The 16,566-nt window shown below is 33.1% G+C and overlaps 1 protein-coding gene across 2 annotated transcripts; it reads right to left on the bottom strand.

Annotated features, from left to right (window-relative positions):
- Positions 1-282: 282 nt before the first annotated feature.
- On the bottom strand, positions 283-16,213 carry LOC147068579 (uncharacterized). Of its 2 annotated transcripts, none has more exons than XM_085952733.1 (9): positions 15,955-16,213; positions 15,751-15,828; positions 13,847-13,985; positions 13,537-13,672; positions 10,232-10,364; positions 10,002-10,052; positions 6,902-7,044; positions 3,090-3,296; positions 283-2,405 (listed from the first exon to the last, which is right to left on the bottom strand). In XM_085952733.1, the coding sequence occupies exons 1-9, from the start codon at positions 16,067-16,069 to the stop codon at positions 2,307-2,309; spliced, it is 1,101 nt and encodes a 366-aa protein (XP_085808859.1). In that variant the 5' UTR covers positions 16,070-16,213; the 3' UTR covers positions 283-2,306. The 2 variants fall into 2 exon arrangements, with proteins under 2 accessions (XP_085808859.1, XP_085808860.1); XM_085952734.1 differs by having other exon boundaries at positions 3,090-3,293.
- Positions 16,214-16,566: the final 353 nt, after the last annotated feature.

The raw sequence follows: 16,566 nt of genomic DNA, 5'->3' as shown, positions 1-16,566 counted from the left end.
TGTTTTCTTTATCATAAGTTCTTGACTAAAATGGGCTAACATTTAAGAGTGATGACTCTGAAAATCATGATGAGAAGGAATGAAGAGTGTTGGGAGACCCAAATTGTGGTGATGGTGATGACGTGGCCCAGGATGCGTAGAGCGATCGGAATCCTGGATTAGAGGAGGATTACGGGGAACAGACCTGGGGATGACAGAGGCCAGGCCTGGTTGTCGCGCCGTGAGTGATGTGATGTGGTATTTTCTTTCACGACTACATAACCAAATAAGACAGCAAACTTTGTATAAGTAATATATATTTTCAAATTAAACCAAATACATAACAATTTAGCGTAATTCATGCCATCATAATATTATTATCTAAATAAAAATCAGAATGGAGATCACAGGCAATTATTTCACTTTATTTAGCAGTGCACAGTTTAAGATACAAAATTTCAACTTCTAACTACTTAATCCGAAGATAAATAATACAAAAAACAATGATCGCGTATCACTATAAAGAATTGATTATAATATTATGTATAAGGATTTTAATATCAGCAAGACACTGTCTGGAAAATCAACTAAGAAAATTATAATAGGTAAAAGAATATTATAAACCATTTACATATTGTTCTGATATTAAATAATTACAAGATAAAAAGAACTTTTTATATACAACGTTTTTAAATTTTCTGTTGAATTATTATATGCTCAAACCTGTATTTGATACGAAGTAAATAAAAAACAAAGAAACAAATATAGAATACTGAAATGTCATTTTGACATTTCATTTTGATTTCCATAGTAACGCACGTATATATTAATAATTTAGTTGCTAGGACCACCCCCTTACCGACCAATAATAGTCTTTTACTTTTTACGGATTTTTCTGAAATAACTTTCCATACAGAACAGAATTAACTGTAAATGAATTCAATTCTGCTTAAAGATGGCTAAAAGTAAGAATGCATTGGCATCGTGTTTTGATATATTCTAAAAGTTTCAAATGTCTAGCTAGTCGGGAAGTTAGTTAAAAATCGATTGCAAGATTTGTACTGGACAAACGACCACCGACAAACAAGAATACGAGCTAATAAAAACATTGTAAAAAAGGGCTCCACACTTCACTTTATACAAAAACATTGAAATTACAAAACAAGTTATAATAAATAAGGGTACCATTTTCTACTATTTTTTCTATATGTTATGTACAGTTTATAAATAATATATTTTTACCAGCTTACTATACATACAAAGCCGAGAATGATGTAGCAGTATTCGTAAAATAATGTTAACAAACCTTTACCAAATTATATAAGAAAATAAATTTTATAATCATCATTAAACATTGTTCTGAAATCTGGAGATAAATAAACAAGTCTATTACGTATTTGCTAAAATATTCCTTCTATGTAGTTAGTTATGTTACACATGATTATTTGAAATTACTTTTGATGTTGTGGAAGTAAAATAAAATACAAATGCCTCTATGAATCTTCATGAAAAGTTATCGAAATTCAACAATCTGTTTTATCATATTTATCAATCTAAAAAGCATAATGTAAAACATTCATTATTTTTATAAAACAATAGATTAAATTAAAAAATATTGGAAAAATCTAAACATACAATTACATACACCAGAAATATATTAAAATTTTTGCTGGTGAAATAATTTGTGTAACATCTGCAATAAAACAGGAAGGATAATATGACCATAGAGGTATTAAATAATATGAGATACAAAAATGTAAGTAGGATAATGTAATTTCTTCAAGAAACTTTGACCATTTATACAGACGTTTTAGTTGAAAACTCCCGATCTTTGTATTGATGAAGTCGAATATATTTTGCTGTGTTATATATTATATGCAAAACTTGTTCATTCTAAGGTTTTAACTTGTGTACATATTAACTTATCATAATATGATTAACTTACATCAATCATCTTTCAGTATGTTTCAATTTAACATTGTTGGCAAATTCGATAATAAATAATGAACATTAAGACATTAATTACCGTTGAATGACATACAAAATTTGAAAACATTTTTCGCTGCAAAAAATATCAATTGAAAAAATATGTCACACTATGCAAACTGTCGATCAATAATTTATTTTAATGAAACTGTTACAAAAGAATATGGGCAACACTTGAGAACCGCATGATGAAATCCAATCAGATACATATTATATAGTAGGCTCCAAATATCTGCAGTAGTTTTGATCCAGTATTTATTCAAACAAATTATATCATGATGATTTTATTCGAGTGTGACGATAACGATAGGTCGCGAAGGCTTTTCGCTGGAGGGTTGCGGTCAATAGCGATGTCTGTTCGGGTAGAGATTGGGGTTTTGTACCGACGGGTTTTGCTGCCGCACCGGATAACCTGATGTGATTCCTCCTTGCTTAGCATTCTAAAACAAAAACACAGTCAATTAATACATTTTAAATTTAAAATACACTTGTATACATTGTACTGTTAAGATTTTAAAAAATAATTGTTAAAATGATAATACAAAAGATCATCCAAATGACATTTTTACTAAGTACAGACCTACTGTCCGACAAGATCTTCTTGGCTATGTGTTAAAACAGTGAACTAACAAGCTCTTCCCATTTTTAACGGCACTTCGATTAAAGCGCCTTCCGGTTAGCGACGAGTTGTCCCCATATTAAAACTGTGAACTAACAAGCTCCTCCTACTTTTAACCTAGGGACTTCCGGTTATTGCCTAGATCTTCTTGTCGGACAGTACAAACTTATCTAAAGAATGGATGGGGGAGCCACTATCGAAAACTACCCAATCAAGACTCGCAACTGGACAGAATCTGACGTTTTCAAAATGGTGTCCATATGGTAGTTTTTAGATCCATTTTTGACCGTTCTTTAGATAAGTTTGTAGGATTGTACGTAAGATTTTATGAAATTGTTTAATTAGATTTATTGAAATTGTGTTGGCCGTGAGGGTAACGTGTCAGTCTGTAATGTCATCAATCCATGTGGGAGACCCATAACGGACAGGTAAAAAAAAAATATCCTGGTAAGGTTAGTGTTCATTTGTGATTTTTAGTCTAAAAGGAGAATGATAATCATTGTACCTGTACATTATTGTGTTGCATTGCTACAGCCTGATGCATCTGCTGAGACATGAGCTGCTGCGGATGTCTCACGGAATTAACTGACGACAGTGAAAGAGAGAGAGAAGAGCCCGAAGGGAGAGAAGAAGAAGAGGCGGGTGATGCAGGATTGTATCCCCCTCCACCACCCCTTTCCTGGTGAGAGTCCCCAACACTCATCACCACCTGCTGAACAATGTAAAATATTAAGAGATATTCCCAACATTGTCAATAAATATTAATTTTTGTAAATTATTACCATCTGACATAAATCAAAACATTTTAAACTACAAGGATGCAAGTTTAAAACCTATGCAGTAAAAAAAAGCACACAGATAATTAACATCAACTTAATCTGAACTGAGTGATTTTACCTAATAAAAAGTAGGCGATCAATTAATAATATATTGCTGTACTATGGATTTATTGTCGGAAAAATATTTCTCGAACTCAACTATGAAAAATCTACGACAAAATCTTTGACAGCTGACAGAAATTGCAGTTGACTCTAACTGTTGGAAGTACCATATACATCACAATGTTGAGTCGACTGTATGCATCAGTGCAATAAGTAACACGTATTTTATAAATATCAACTAAATTATTATGTATGCACATAAAGATAATAAGATGCCTTCCTAATTCCAAAGTTGCCTAATACTTACTGTAATGAAAGACAATGATTGCTGAATGAGTAAGGATTGAACAAAGACTAGAATCATTACAGTCCAATAATTTATCAGAAATGAAATGATTATCTAAATCAGTTATTCCCAACTGGGTCCACAGAACCCCAGGGCTCAACGAGAATTCATAAAATCTTGTGAAAAAAGTACAACTTCAAACCTTTTTGGTAGTAGGGTAATCATAAGGTTTAACATTGCCTATTCTAAAACATAACAGTATTTTGAGATTTTGGGTTATATATTAATTACCCCATTGTTATTAGAGTTTTAGGTGGGAGGAATATTTTTGTAGCAAAATGTAAATAAATAAAAAATGAGGTATCAGTTGTCATATAATGATAATAAAATGAATTTCCTGGCTCGTTTTCTTCTGGGTATGCTATCAATGCAATCCCTGTCCACCCGAAGAGTGATTGCTCTTTTAAAGCATTTCTTTTTACTTCTTTATGGGTTCATTTACAATCCGTTTATACTGACAAATATTAATTTTCATGTTCCCACCAATATCACTCGTAACTCTACGGTCTTCAAGATACCTCGTCGCAGGACAGATGTTATGCTTCATGATGCTGTGTGTCGTGCGATTAACTTATTTGATGGCACCATAAAGGTTGATTTATTTTTTATTAACTATATTATGTTTGTGGACGTGTTAAATAGGTTAAATTTATAATTGAATATATTATCATGTTTCTTTAATATTTACATAAACACATGCTGTCTTTTCTACTTTCTTGTTATATTAGTTGTTATTTGTAATTCAGATATTTTTATAATTTTGTATTTATTATGTATTATGGCGCATTGGCCAATCGCTGTAATGCCGTAATACTATTTTTCTAAATAAATAAATTATTGAATAGTAGGCACTGATGATTTTGTTTGCATCAAAGCTTTTCAAGTTCGCACTTTAAGAGCCTAATGCAGAAACATTTGTCTTAACTAAGATTTCCTCAGGACAAAACACTATGCACAAACATCGTCCTTAGCTAAGATCATGTTGTCTATGGTTTAAAGCTTCAGTCGTTTTTTCTATTGAAAATAATACCATATTGAAAAATTCTCTTTCCTATAGTTTAGGTAAATTATTTTATAATTGTTAAACGATGACAAAAATATGACAACTGCACTTTATAAATGCAATAACTATAAATACATATTAATATTTAATTATAATATTCTTATGTTTCCGTTGTAAGTCATTATACGTGATTCTACAGGCACCGCAAGATATTTTTTAACATGGTAACACTCTTGTTTTTTGCGCGGTATCCGCCGAACATAAGATGAGAGGGGGAGCAAAAAAAAAAAAATAGGCCTGTCTATCCATTGAAAAAGTATCGATACATGGAATGGGTATCGTATCGAAAGAAAGTATCGTCCTTTAAGGAAAGGATGGCCCACACAACCTGAACCGGGCCCCCACTCCCCAGGCCAGGATTTTTATGTTTACTTAGGGTTAAAAGCAATGTGACGCTCAATATTAGCGTTTTCAAAATGAATGCTGTATTTTGAAAACGTTACAAGTCACTATTGTGTTTTAGTCAAAATAGTGAAAACAATCCTATAGATATAAAAATAAATAGGTAGGTAGATGTAAAATATATTATTTTATAGCAAATGTTAACCGTTGTCTTTAAAAAAAACTACTAACATTTGTGTATTTAGGTAAAATATGAAGATTTTTGCAACTTATGTCACTGTTTTTTAAAATGTGTCAAGCAACGTTTTCGAAATACAGCATTCAAACGGTGTTCGAGGTAAAATGAAGGATAATTACTGTATTTTTAGTGATTTTGTATATTTTTTTTTAATATATCTATATTAAAAGGTCAGCAGTCTCCATTCACTGCGGACCATTTAATTAATATTTAATTATCACATTTAAATAACATGCTAATTATATCTAATGTCCACCTAATGGGCAACGCACCAGTTGCGTTGGACGCAGTGAATGGGTCATGATACGACCCGGGTCGGTGTGTCAATTGTATTTACTATTGGTGAGTGTGCATAGTGCCCGAAGATGCCGAAAGGCGATACCCGCGTCGCAAAAAACGATTCAAATGGAATAGTACAAAACTTAAGAATTTATATCTATTTGAATTGCGGAGTTGTCAAGTATCGCGACATACGATAATAAAAAAATGCATCGTACTATTATTGTTAAAATGTTAAAATCGTTGAAATAAATAGTGCGCAGGCGACTTTTTTAGTATTAGAGCAAATTTGTGATGTGTGTTTATCTCACTGATCTGATTGACCCCCAGGCTAGAGCCCTGTTAGCCCCCCCGCCTTGCGGGGGACATGTTTGTAAATATCGTTGTTAAATTATGGTTGTTTGCGAAGGATTATTTATAATTTTATTATATATCCATCGTTATCGAAAGAAATTATCAATAGCAAAATATCGATGTATCTTTCATAAAGTATTGATACTTCAAAATATCGATATATTTTTGTTACAGTCCTGCACTCATGCGTAATACGGAAGGGGGCGTGTTCATAACAAAAGTAGTCTATGGTTAAGGATTCCTTAACTCTATACTCAGGATTGTCTATATTTAAGTCATCCTTTTCGGCGACTTATCCTTAGGAACGATTTCTTAGATTCTGCATTCGGCTCTGACATTACAAATACAGTAAAACATTGATGTGCTTATTGTTGTTTTTTATTAATCCCATTAGGTTTGGAAAATGTGAAAATATAATTGTTTAGGTATCCGAAGTTTAGGCAATAAATAATGTAATAAACTTTTAATATTATATTTTGAAAATTGATACATAGTTTCCTGCCTAATAATTAATACAAACAGTAAAATTCTCCATGTGTTCCTTCAGGGGGGCAGAATTTAATAGGGCACAAAATTAAGGGAGAAATGCAACTCATATAACTTTTTGCATACCATGCTAGGTATCTGTTGCTTTATTATTTTGCATACAAATTGTGAATAAATATAGTAAAAGGTAACATTTTGAGAGTATTTTGTAATTTTACTTTCTGCACAAGTCAGGAAGATTCGTGAGATGTTAGAAAATGCTCTCAAGTAAACTTTTTAAGTCAACAAAAGCATTATGTACTGCTTATTAAATATATAATACTCTAACCTGCTTTGGTGAAGTGTGATGCTGAACGTGATGTGGATGATATAGAGGTGTTCCATACATGACGGGCTGCACTCGTTGTTCAGGCTGAGGAGGTAGCGCATACAGGGATCCCCCACCACCCCCAGTACTGTACTGAGATGGCTCTGCATAAAACATAATTACATTTGTAGAAAGCTGCTATGTATCAATAATAGTGCATACATTTCTCATTACGTGTTGGTAAATCACAGTCGATCCAAGAGAGGAGTATGCAACTGATGACTGAATGGATCCGAGTGCAAAATATGTAGATAAAATATGTGTGTGTCGTGAATATATTGATAAATCTACAAACATTATTTCTCAGGGCAGCTATTTGTACGTTTGGCTTTATGTGGTAATACAGATTACATAATATATATTATGTTTTAGGATGTTTTTAAATTTCAGTAAAATGTTTCTAAATTCTCAACAAACTAAAATTTAAAAACATTCGTGATTTACCACAGAAAACCAACATTACAATTAGCTGCCCTGAGAGTTGATGTTTTTAGACTTATCAACATATTCACGCCATACACAAGTATATATTGACAGTTTCGTAAAATAATGGAGAATATTTTGCAATGCATGAAAAAATTTTTTTGGAAGTCTTATTTGGAAGACATTCTAGCCGTTCATACATTATTAATTGTGGAAATAAATTCTCAACAAACTGTTTTTAGACTTATTAACATATTCACGACATACACGAAAATATTGACTTCAAAGTTAAATAACCAATTATAAGTCCTACATAACTGTTTTCAACATTCTGTAATTATTGAGATCTGGTTTTCAAAATTTATTGTTTATTTATAAGCGACACATGCACCGTAAAATAATAATTTATAAGTATATAAATACAGTCGAACTTGGTTATTACGATCACAGAAATAGTAATGAGGAAACATTCGTTGACATTTTAGTTTTTGATTTACTCCATAAATTTATTCACATTTATTCACTTTTGTAACGAGCTACATCTCGGGTATACCGAGCAAAACTGTTAATGTGTCGATCGTTTAAAAACAACATTTTCGACCTAAGCAATAAAATCCGACCGGACAGTTAACTAGACCGATGCCGCCGGGATTGGACTACGTTTATGACACTAGTTAAGTGCCTAAGTACCTAATTGGTGTTTTCACTGATAACATTGAAAAAGTATCCACACATATGGTTGAAATTGCATGTAAAAAATCCAAGCTTTGTGAAGCCAGTCGGTACCTACTAGCGCCGGCAGATCAGCACTTCATTACAAAAAACAACTTCTTTTGTAGTTTGTGAATGCCAAGCTTGTTTCGGGGATTTTTATGGTTTTCAGATTTTTTATGTTCTATGGTTAAATAGAACGTGGCGTGCAAAATGTTATATAACGAGTAATGCTTATAACAAGCAAATTCAGTCGGTCCCATATTCCTCATAATAACTAAGTTCGACTGAATATATTTTCAGTTGTAAATGATAACGACACACATAAAGTCATAATATTAAAATGGTTAAAAAAAAGAATACAGTAATAAACTAGCAATATATTATTATCACAATTAGATAAAATAGATAATATATGTAAATAAACAAAATAAAATAAGCTATCACTTGAAATAAAATAAAATAGTAAAATAAAATAACCATTTCATTTTATTCAAAATTAAAAGATGACTTGAGTATTCGACCATTGTTGTCTTTTTTCTTTAATTTTGAAAGATCTTGCTGTCGGATAGTAATGAAGGTAAGTAAGTATCTATTATTGGTATGATGATTCAAACCACAAAAGCTGATTGCCAATATTGATGCAATTTGCGAAGTTCTTCAGTTCTTTTTGTTCAACCTAATTGCGACGAAATTAGGTAGGATGCAAGTGGGTTGATTGGTAATGCAAATTGGTGTGTATCCAATGGATGCGGGTTTGAGTTCCGCCTGGCGTTATGCTTTTTTCTAGTGAGGTGTTTTCAAATGATGTATGTACAATAAAGAATTTTACATTCCCAAATCTGAATAAAAAATATAGTTTATTTGAGGCTTCACACTTTCAATGAGATTGTTAAATATTGGTTGGTAGGACTAATTATCTATTTGCTACAGAAACGTAACTACAATCGAACTCGGTTATTACGATCACGGATATAGCGAGATCTCAGATGTAAAGAGGAAACATTCGTTGGCATTTTGGTTTATGATTTTCTCCATACATGTATTCACTTTTATAAGGAGCTACTTATCGGGTATACCAAACTAAAATATCGTCAAAAATTTTCTTAAAACTGTTAAATGTGTCGATCGTTTAAAAACATTTCGACCCTAAGCAATAAAATCCGACCGGATAGGATGCCGCCGGGATCGGATTACGTTTATGACGTACATACCTAATTGGTGTTTTCGCCGACAATATTGAAAAAGTATCCACGCGTACGGTTGAAATCGCATGTAAAAAATCCAAGGTTTGTGAAGTCAGTAGGTACCTACCTACCAGCGTTCATTACAATAAACAACTTCTTTTGTAGTTTATGAATGGCATGCTTGTTTCGGGGAAAAATTCTAATTGTGTATTTTTGTTTGAATTGCGACTTTTTGTGTTATGTGACCCGCTCATTTAAAAATACCTATTCTCTGATATAACGAGTAAAAATATTAATTTTTTAAATTATAAATTACCATTATTAGACTAGATAATTTTACTATAGCAATTAATCTTTGGGATATTTCTAACACTAAAATTATTATTTACATATTATCGGCAACAAAATCTTTTTGATATTGCCGATTCAGATCAGAGATGAAGTCTTCCTTCAGCCTCTTGAGACACATTCTATACTGTATATACTGTATACTCCTAAATTTGTTAATTTCCAACAACGGAGCATGTGGCATGTCTCCCAATGGCAGTCGGTTCCATTTATTCGTAATAACCAAGTTCGACTGTATATAACCACATAATGCACCGTAACAATAAATGCATGCGTGGTTGGTGTCAATATGATCCACCTAAGGAGCTGACATGGATAAAGAAGAGGAAAAAAGAAGAAGAAAAAGTAACGATAATATTTCTAGTTAAATAAACAAATGTTTGAATCCTTACTGTTCCAAAGAACTGCTCTTGACATTTCTCTACATCGTCCATCTTCAATTTCTGAAAAAAATTAAATTTCACATGTATTCACGATTCGCGTGTATTATGTGAGAATTTTTGGACATGAATTATATCATTCAATAACATGGTCAATATAATAATATTATGTGAGAGTTGATAAAGAAATAGCCTTTCAAACTCAATTCAACGAATGCACAATCAAAAAAAGGTTAACTTACTATGTTGGTAAGGAGTTGTGTGCTGCTGTTTGTGATGAGAGTGATGGAGATAAGGAGCAGAGTGAGGGCCAGCCACCATGGTAAGATAGCTCGGCGAAGGACTTCGACCTCGTTTGTGGCCAGCTCCACCAGACTAAAAAGAACACCATCACAGTTAAAGAAAAGGACTATTTGATACTCATACCATAATGTTTGAGACTTTCACGATTGTGTATAAAATATTATATTTTTGGGATGTCACCAGATTTTTATTCTCAAGAGATAATGTATTAAAGTGTATTGTCAGTGTACTAACATAACCATGGCCCAACACTGTGAACCGGGCCCCCCTACCTATCTCTAAAGTTAAAGGCAGTGTGACTATCTACAATTGTGTATTCAAAATAGTGTTTGAGGTAAAAATTAAGGTATTTTTTAGTGTTTTTTTTTGTATTTGTAATCCACCCACTTGAAATATGGGTTTATTGAATATTGACAAACAATAATCAAAAATTGCATCACACAACCACATAATTAAAATTTTTAATTATGGTTTAAGTTAAATAGCGCCGCGCCAAATAGCAGGTGACATTTTTTTACTATTACTGCAATTTTGTGATGTGCGTTTATCTCACTTGGCTGGTCAATTCGCCAGGCCGTGCCCTCCTTAAACCAGGGCCCCCAGACTAGAACCCTGTCAGCCTCCCCATTGTGGGGGCCATGAACATAACAGTATACTATAATACATTATCTCTTGAGAATGGCCTCTTCAATGAGCTTGAAACGTTGAGGAAGAAAGGAAGATGCGGTGAGAACCGAAAAATCTATTACTTAAACCATTAAATGATTGCAATTAATAAAAGTCTTCTATTCTAGAAAGAGGTTAGAGTGGACATATAAATTATTAAACCATTTCCAGATAAATCATAGGCAACCGCAATAGACTCAAGGCCCACCCACATTGAGGTGCATGTCACAGTGCTTGTCGCCTGCTGTCACGGGCAGCCTCTACGGGAAAAAAAGTGTGTAATGTCGTTGTTCTTGGTATTTAAAATCTTATCAGACTGATGCTCTCATCCCGTAGCACATTTTGAGCCTTTAAACGAATATTTTCAGTTGGCAAAATCTGCCGTAATCATTAAAACAAGAATGAACGCACTTCACTTTGAACTTCACTGCATCGGCACCTGCATGATTCAATGAACGACAATTGAACGTTTTAACCTTTCTAACGCGGCAACTGACTTTAGTCAGCCTATACGCGCGAGTCATCCGCGCGTCAGCTGACTAAAGTCATTTCGATTTTCGTTTGCCTAGTACTGCTTTCCGCCAGGCGCGAATAATTCGAATATTGATTTAATTTATTCAAAAATCATCCTTCTCTTGACATCTGTCAATGGATAGCCTAAACTTTTGTTCTATCTAATTTAAATAAATATTTTTCGGGAGCGTGTCTTGAATAAAAATATATCAGTCATCGGGCCAATTCAAATTTGCCGCGTATATAGTGTCTTATCGCTTCTTAGTGCATGTGCGCCGAAGACATTTGACTGACGTGTTTGTAACGATACGAGTTTGCGATATAATAAGTTATATTGTTTTTTAGTGATTGAAAAACTATTTGGTGCGTAAACTGTTAAATAGAATATTCGAAAGTTACATTGATCAAAGTGAATTTACAAAATATTTTTACAAAAGGAATGCTTTTGGAGATTGCATTCATTCGCCTATCTGCCAGTATATTATCCGCGAGTTTATAGTTTCGGAAAATAATTTGAACCAGGTGTCATTTAAATATACCTAGAAGTCCGCGATTTAATATGTCTCTTTGTTTATCATTGATTAACATTTTTAAATACTATTTTCTGGTTATAGTATTAGGTGAAACAGACAAAAATTATTTATTTACCCTAGTTATCAGCCATTTATAAAGAAAAGACACGAACACTCAGACGCCCGTTCCCGCATAAATGCGGAAATTGTCGTATTACGCAAACACCAGGTCCCGCGCTACTGAATTTTTATACACTGCGCGGCAAATCATCGTCTGCTGGTGTGAGACAGACACTTGAGAATTATTTTTTTCGTAATACTATTCAAAAGGGTTTGATTCATGACTACTATTTTTTTTATGTAGAATTCTTCTTATATTTATAGTCGAAAATAACTCGAGTTACTTACTATCACGTCATTATAATAAAATAAGAGATTACCTATTCTAGTACCAGGTTATTGAAGTAATATAATAAAAAAAAAAACAAATGAACTTGAAAATAAAATTGTGGTGACTATAAAGCATTTAGAAGTGCAAAAAGTGTTTGAAATTTAATATTTTACGAATTGTAATAGGTATTCGAAAAATAAACCATTTTGTTATATAAACTATGTGTCATTCGATTCCATTCAGTTCGGGGTCAATGGTAGGTACAAACCAGGCACTGGTGGTAAGTACATCACTCTCAAATAGCCAGTAGTTCTCAAGGATGATTTATTTATACTCGGCCTGCAGTGCTGCAATGTGTATGCGAGTTCAAACAAAAGTTACACAGTTTGAGATGTCCTGGATGCTATAAAAATGAGTTATTTATGACTGATATTTTTTCAACACACTCAACAAAAATGCTCATAAAAGTCATAAACCATATTATTATTCATTATGTGTATGACATATTTGTCGAAATGGTAGCCGGTAGACTATAAGAATACTGAACTGTTCTTACACTTGTTAATCTGTCATCGACGCATTAGTCCAGCACCATTTCGTAACTATTTGTGTATGTTTGACTGACATTTATTACGATTTATTGATGCTTGAAATCACAACGCGCACTGTTGTACTAAGTCGGGATTCGTAACGCTTAGAAAGGCTTAATCATATTCCACATGCCAACACTTTTGTCTGTCACGTCAAACTGTCAAACTGACGTTCTTTTTTGTTTTTAGCAGTTGGTACTATGTATTTTCGATGAGAATGTTGTCTATTATCTATGGTCTGCAGGCTGTGTTCTATTATCTATGAATGTCATGCCGCATGTATTTTAACGTACGCACATGTAGAAACTGTTAAAATTAATTGAAATTAGCATGAATAATTAATAATAATTCAAATTACTAATTCATTATAGTAGGCACTCTCAGTATCATTATTCAGTGAATTTACGAGATGGTGCATGTTCAAAATACTCTGTAAAATGACGAAATCAGACATTTTTATCGCCGCGAGTTTATGTAATAGTCCGCGACATGCACCTCAATGTGGATGGGCCTTTATTCAAGAAAAAGTGGACAATAAACAAACTAATAATTTGTTAATCACTGTAGCTAACCTTATTTAAGACGTGCGCTGATAATGGAGGTCTTCCCATATTTGGGTTTCCTTGAGAAACAGTTGGCGGCAGAAACAAGTGAGACTGGACCATATTATTCCCACCAGATACCATGCCATTCATAGCAAGCATTTCACTGAAAATAAAACAAAACAATTATTAACATTATAGAAAGGTATCCTCATGAAAACTATTAACCTGATTAATAAAATTGTCTTATAATAATATTAATACTATCGATCGAAGGTACTTGATGAAATTTGAATTTAAATCCATTAGAATGTCTTATAATAATTGAGCGGTGGCATACTTTGAGTCTTTGTTCTGTTGCCTTTTCCTATTGTCGTCTTCATTTAGCACTTTTTTGAGCTGCAGAAATAGTTGGTGTTTTTCATCTTTCAATTGAGTAAGTTTTTGATCCAACTGTTGTATCTGTTCCCTTGTTTCACCTAAAAAAATCATTTATTCAAATTATTATTTTGTTAAAATGACTAGGTACTAACTTACTGCTGTGAAACACAGACATACCATAATTGAGTTGCTGAGGATTGAACGAATATAAATGTACAGATGACCAAGTTGAGTATATATAATATGCACAGCAAAACATTTCAATTAAATATTACTATAAAACAACAGCCATATTTTACATCCATGGGATAAAATCCAATGTTAGGAATAAACTGCCTATAACTTAAACAGTTACATGCTGAATCCTATTTTAGACGTCATATCATCATCATTGCCCCTACAACTCTTGACGGGTGTTGGCCTCTTTCAAAAACTTCCTCCATCCTGGACGATCCAGCACCGACACTCTCCAGTTGCTTTGACCGAGCATTTTCTCTCTTAAGTCTCCCGTGATACAGTCCAGCTATCTCAATTTCGGCCATCCAGGTCTTCGGGGGTATATCCTCCGGCATTCTATGCATGTGGCCGATCCATCTTTTTGAAATTGAGTACAGCTCCTCATTATACTTTGACCTTCAAATGCCACTTTCTTGAACAGCTCCAAAGATTTTTCTCAAAGCTCTCCTCTCAAAGATATCTATATTTCTCTCATCCTGTTTGCTGAGTGCCCTGCATTCTGATCTATATGTTAGTATCGGGCGCGGGAGAGTTGTATATAAGGTTGTTTTAGTTTTCCCTGTAAGTGCCTTGTTTTTTAGAAGCTTTTGGAGATCAAAATAGCACCTGTCGGTGAGGATGATCCGGTGTTTTACATTGTCACTCGTGTTATTGGTGTTACACATCATATGGTAATGTGAAAACAAGCACCAACTCAATTTTTAACTATGTCACTTGTACTCGTTTAATCCTCAATAGTGTATTTATATATTATATATTTTTAGTGTATAAAATTTAGCATTAATTTTTTCAATCACAACAAAGTGAAATTTTGTGCGGCCACCAGACATTTCCATAGAACTGTCAATGTCAATTGTGTGGCCACAGTTAAATTTCACGTGAGAACCACTGATCTAGGCTCAACCAAATTAATAATATAACTCAAACTAAAAATCCTGCATTCACACCTGAAGTGTCGGGAAGTGCCTCATTTGACGCTTCCAGCATAATTCAATGGATGCTTCTTATGTGTTATAAATATAGCATGATAAATGTCCATAACAGTATGGAAAATACCTCCGCAGTAGACCTGCGCGTGAGTACCACTCTAAAAAAAAGTGTTAACGCTACTCAAAAACGATGCACTAATTCCTCCCAATCGGCCGCCTAACACGTCATTAAATGTGTATAAATATTACATTTTTTTGGGCTGGCACCGTGTATTCCTCCTTATTCTTAGTTCCTTGAAGTTTCAGATACTTTACAGATGCTATTTTCAAGATTTTTTACAACATTTCACTCATTACCCGAAACTTTAGTGTTACCATATTAAAAAAAACTGCAATAAAATATGACAGAGATATTACATCACACAATAATAAGATATCCATACTTTCATGACAAATATAATACTTCAACAGTACAATTATGCAAAAAAATGTGATGTGGTTGGTAAAAAGATATTGAATATAACGAATGCTTTGATAGACTTGATTAACACTGGCATGACTATTACTATTTGTATGTTGGTTTAATGGTTATCTTACAATCATTCCCAATATGGGCATAACATGTTTATAACCTGTTAATGCAATCCTATGACTAAACAAACTGGTTCAAAGGTAGAAACCAAGAATATGAAATTACCAAGTGTCATGACATCTTGCCTTTCTCTTGCTTCTCTTTCTTTCCTTAGCCTTTCTTCTTCCACTTCAGCTTCATGTTCTATAAAAATAACATCAATTAGAGATTATTTGTTAAATGTTATAGGTGAATCTTTTAACATACAAAAAACAAGGTGCTTGATTTATTCACCGATTATACTATTCTCCAATAATAATGTATACAAACCTTCTTTTTTTCTTTGGCGTTCTCTTATTATGTGTTTCTTTAGTGCAGCCCACATTTGCTGGCGCGCTATCTCAGCTTTACTCTCCTCATCAGCCGCTGATGTGACGGCAGGCATGGTTAGCCAAATCAAAGTTCACCTTGATTATCCCTATGAAAATAATATAACCCCTGAAACAGAACGAAAAAGAGATTCTTCGCCGAAAATTTCATACACAAGCATAAAATGTCACAACTTGACACGGCAAACAGAATAGACAATATTTTTCAACATTCACCAGAAACAATGATAGAACACAAAACGGTTAAAAAAGGCCTGATAAAATCCACAAAATTAAAACTAAACAGCTGTAGATGATATTATTATTGAAACACACTATTTTTAATTAAAAAACTCTATTATATAATCGCAGGGATAGAATTCCTTCTAGCTGTAGGTATAATAATTAATAGCAAGTACCTATATTGTACCTACACCGCTATATAAAGAGATATAATACGGTCATAAAAATTCCTTTTGAACAATATATTTTTATGTTTTCTTTCATATAACCAAATAACAATTTCAAATTTAATAATGCTAACTCTTTTATTGTGGGTGATCGCTAATATTTA

The sequence above is a fragment of the Rhyacophila brunnea genome, unplaced genomic scaffold, assembly GCF_057557595.1.
Source record: "Rhyacophila brunnea isolate RB1 unplaced genomic scaffold, BYU_Rbru_1.0 scaffold_3, whole genome shotgun sequence".
Classification (NCBI taxonomy): Eukaryota; Metazoa; Arthropoda; class Insecta; order Trichoptera; family Rhyacophilidae; genus Rhyacophila; species Rhyacophila brunnea.
This window is presented reverse-complemented; position numbering and strand designations above follow the sequence as displayed.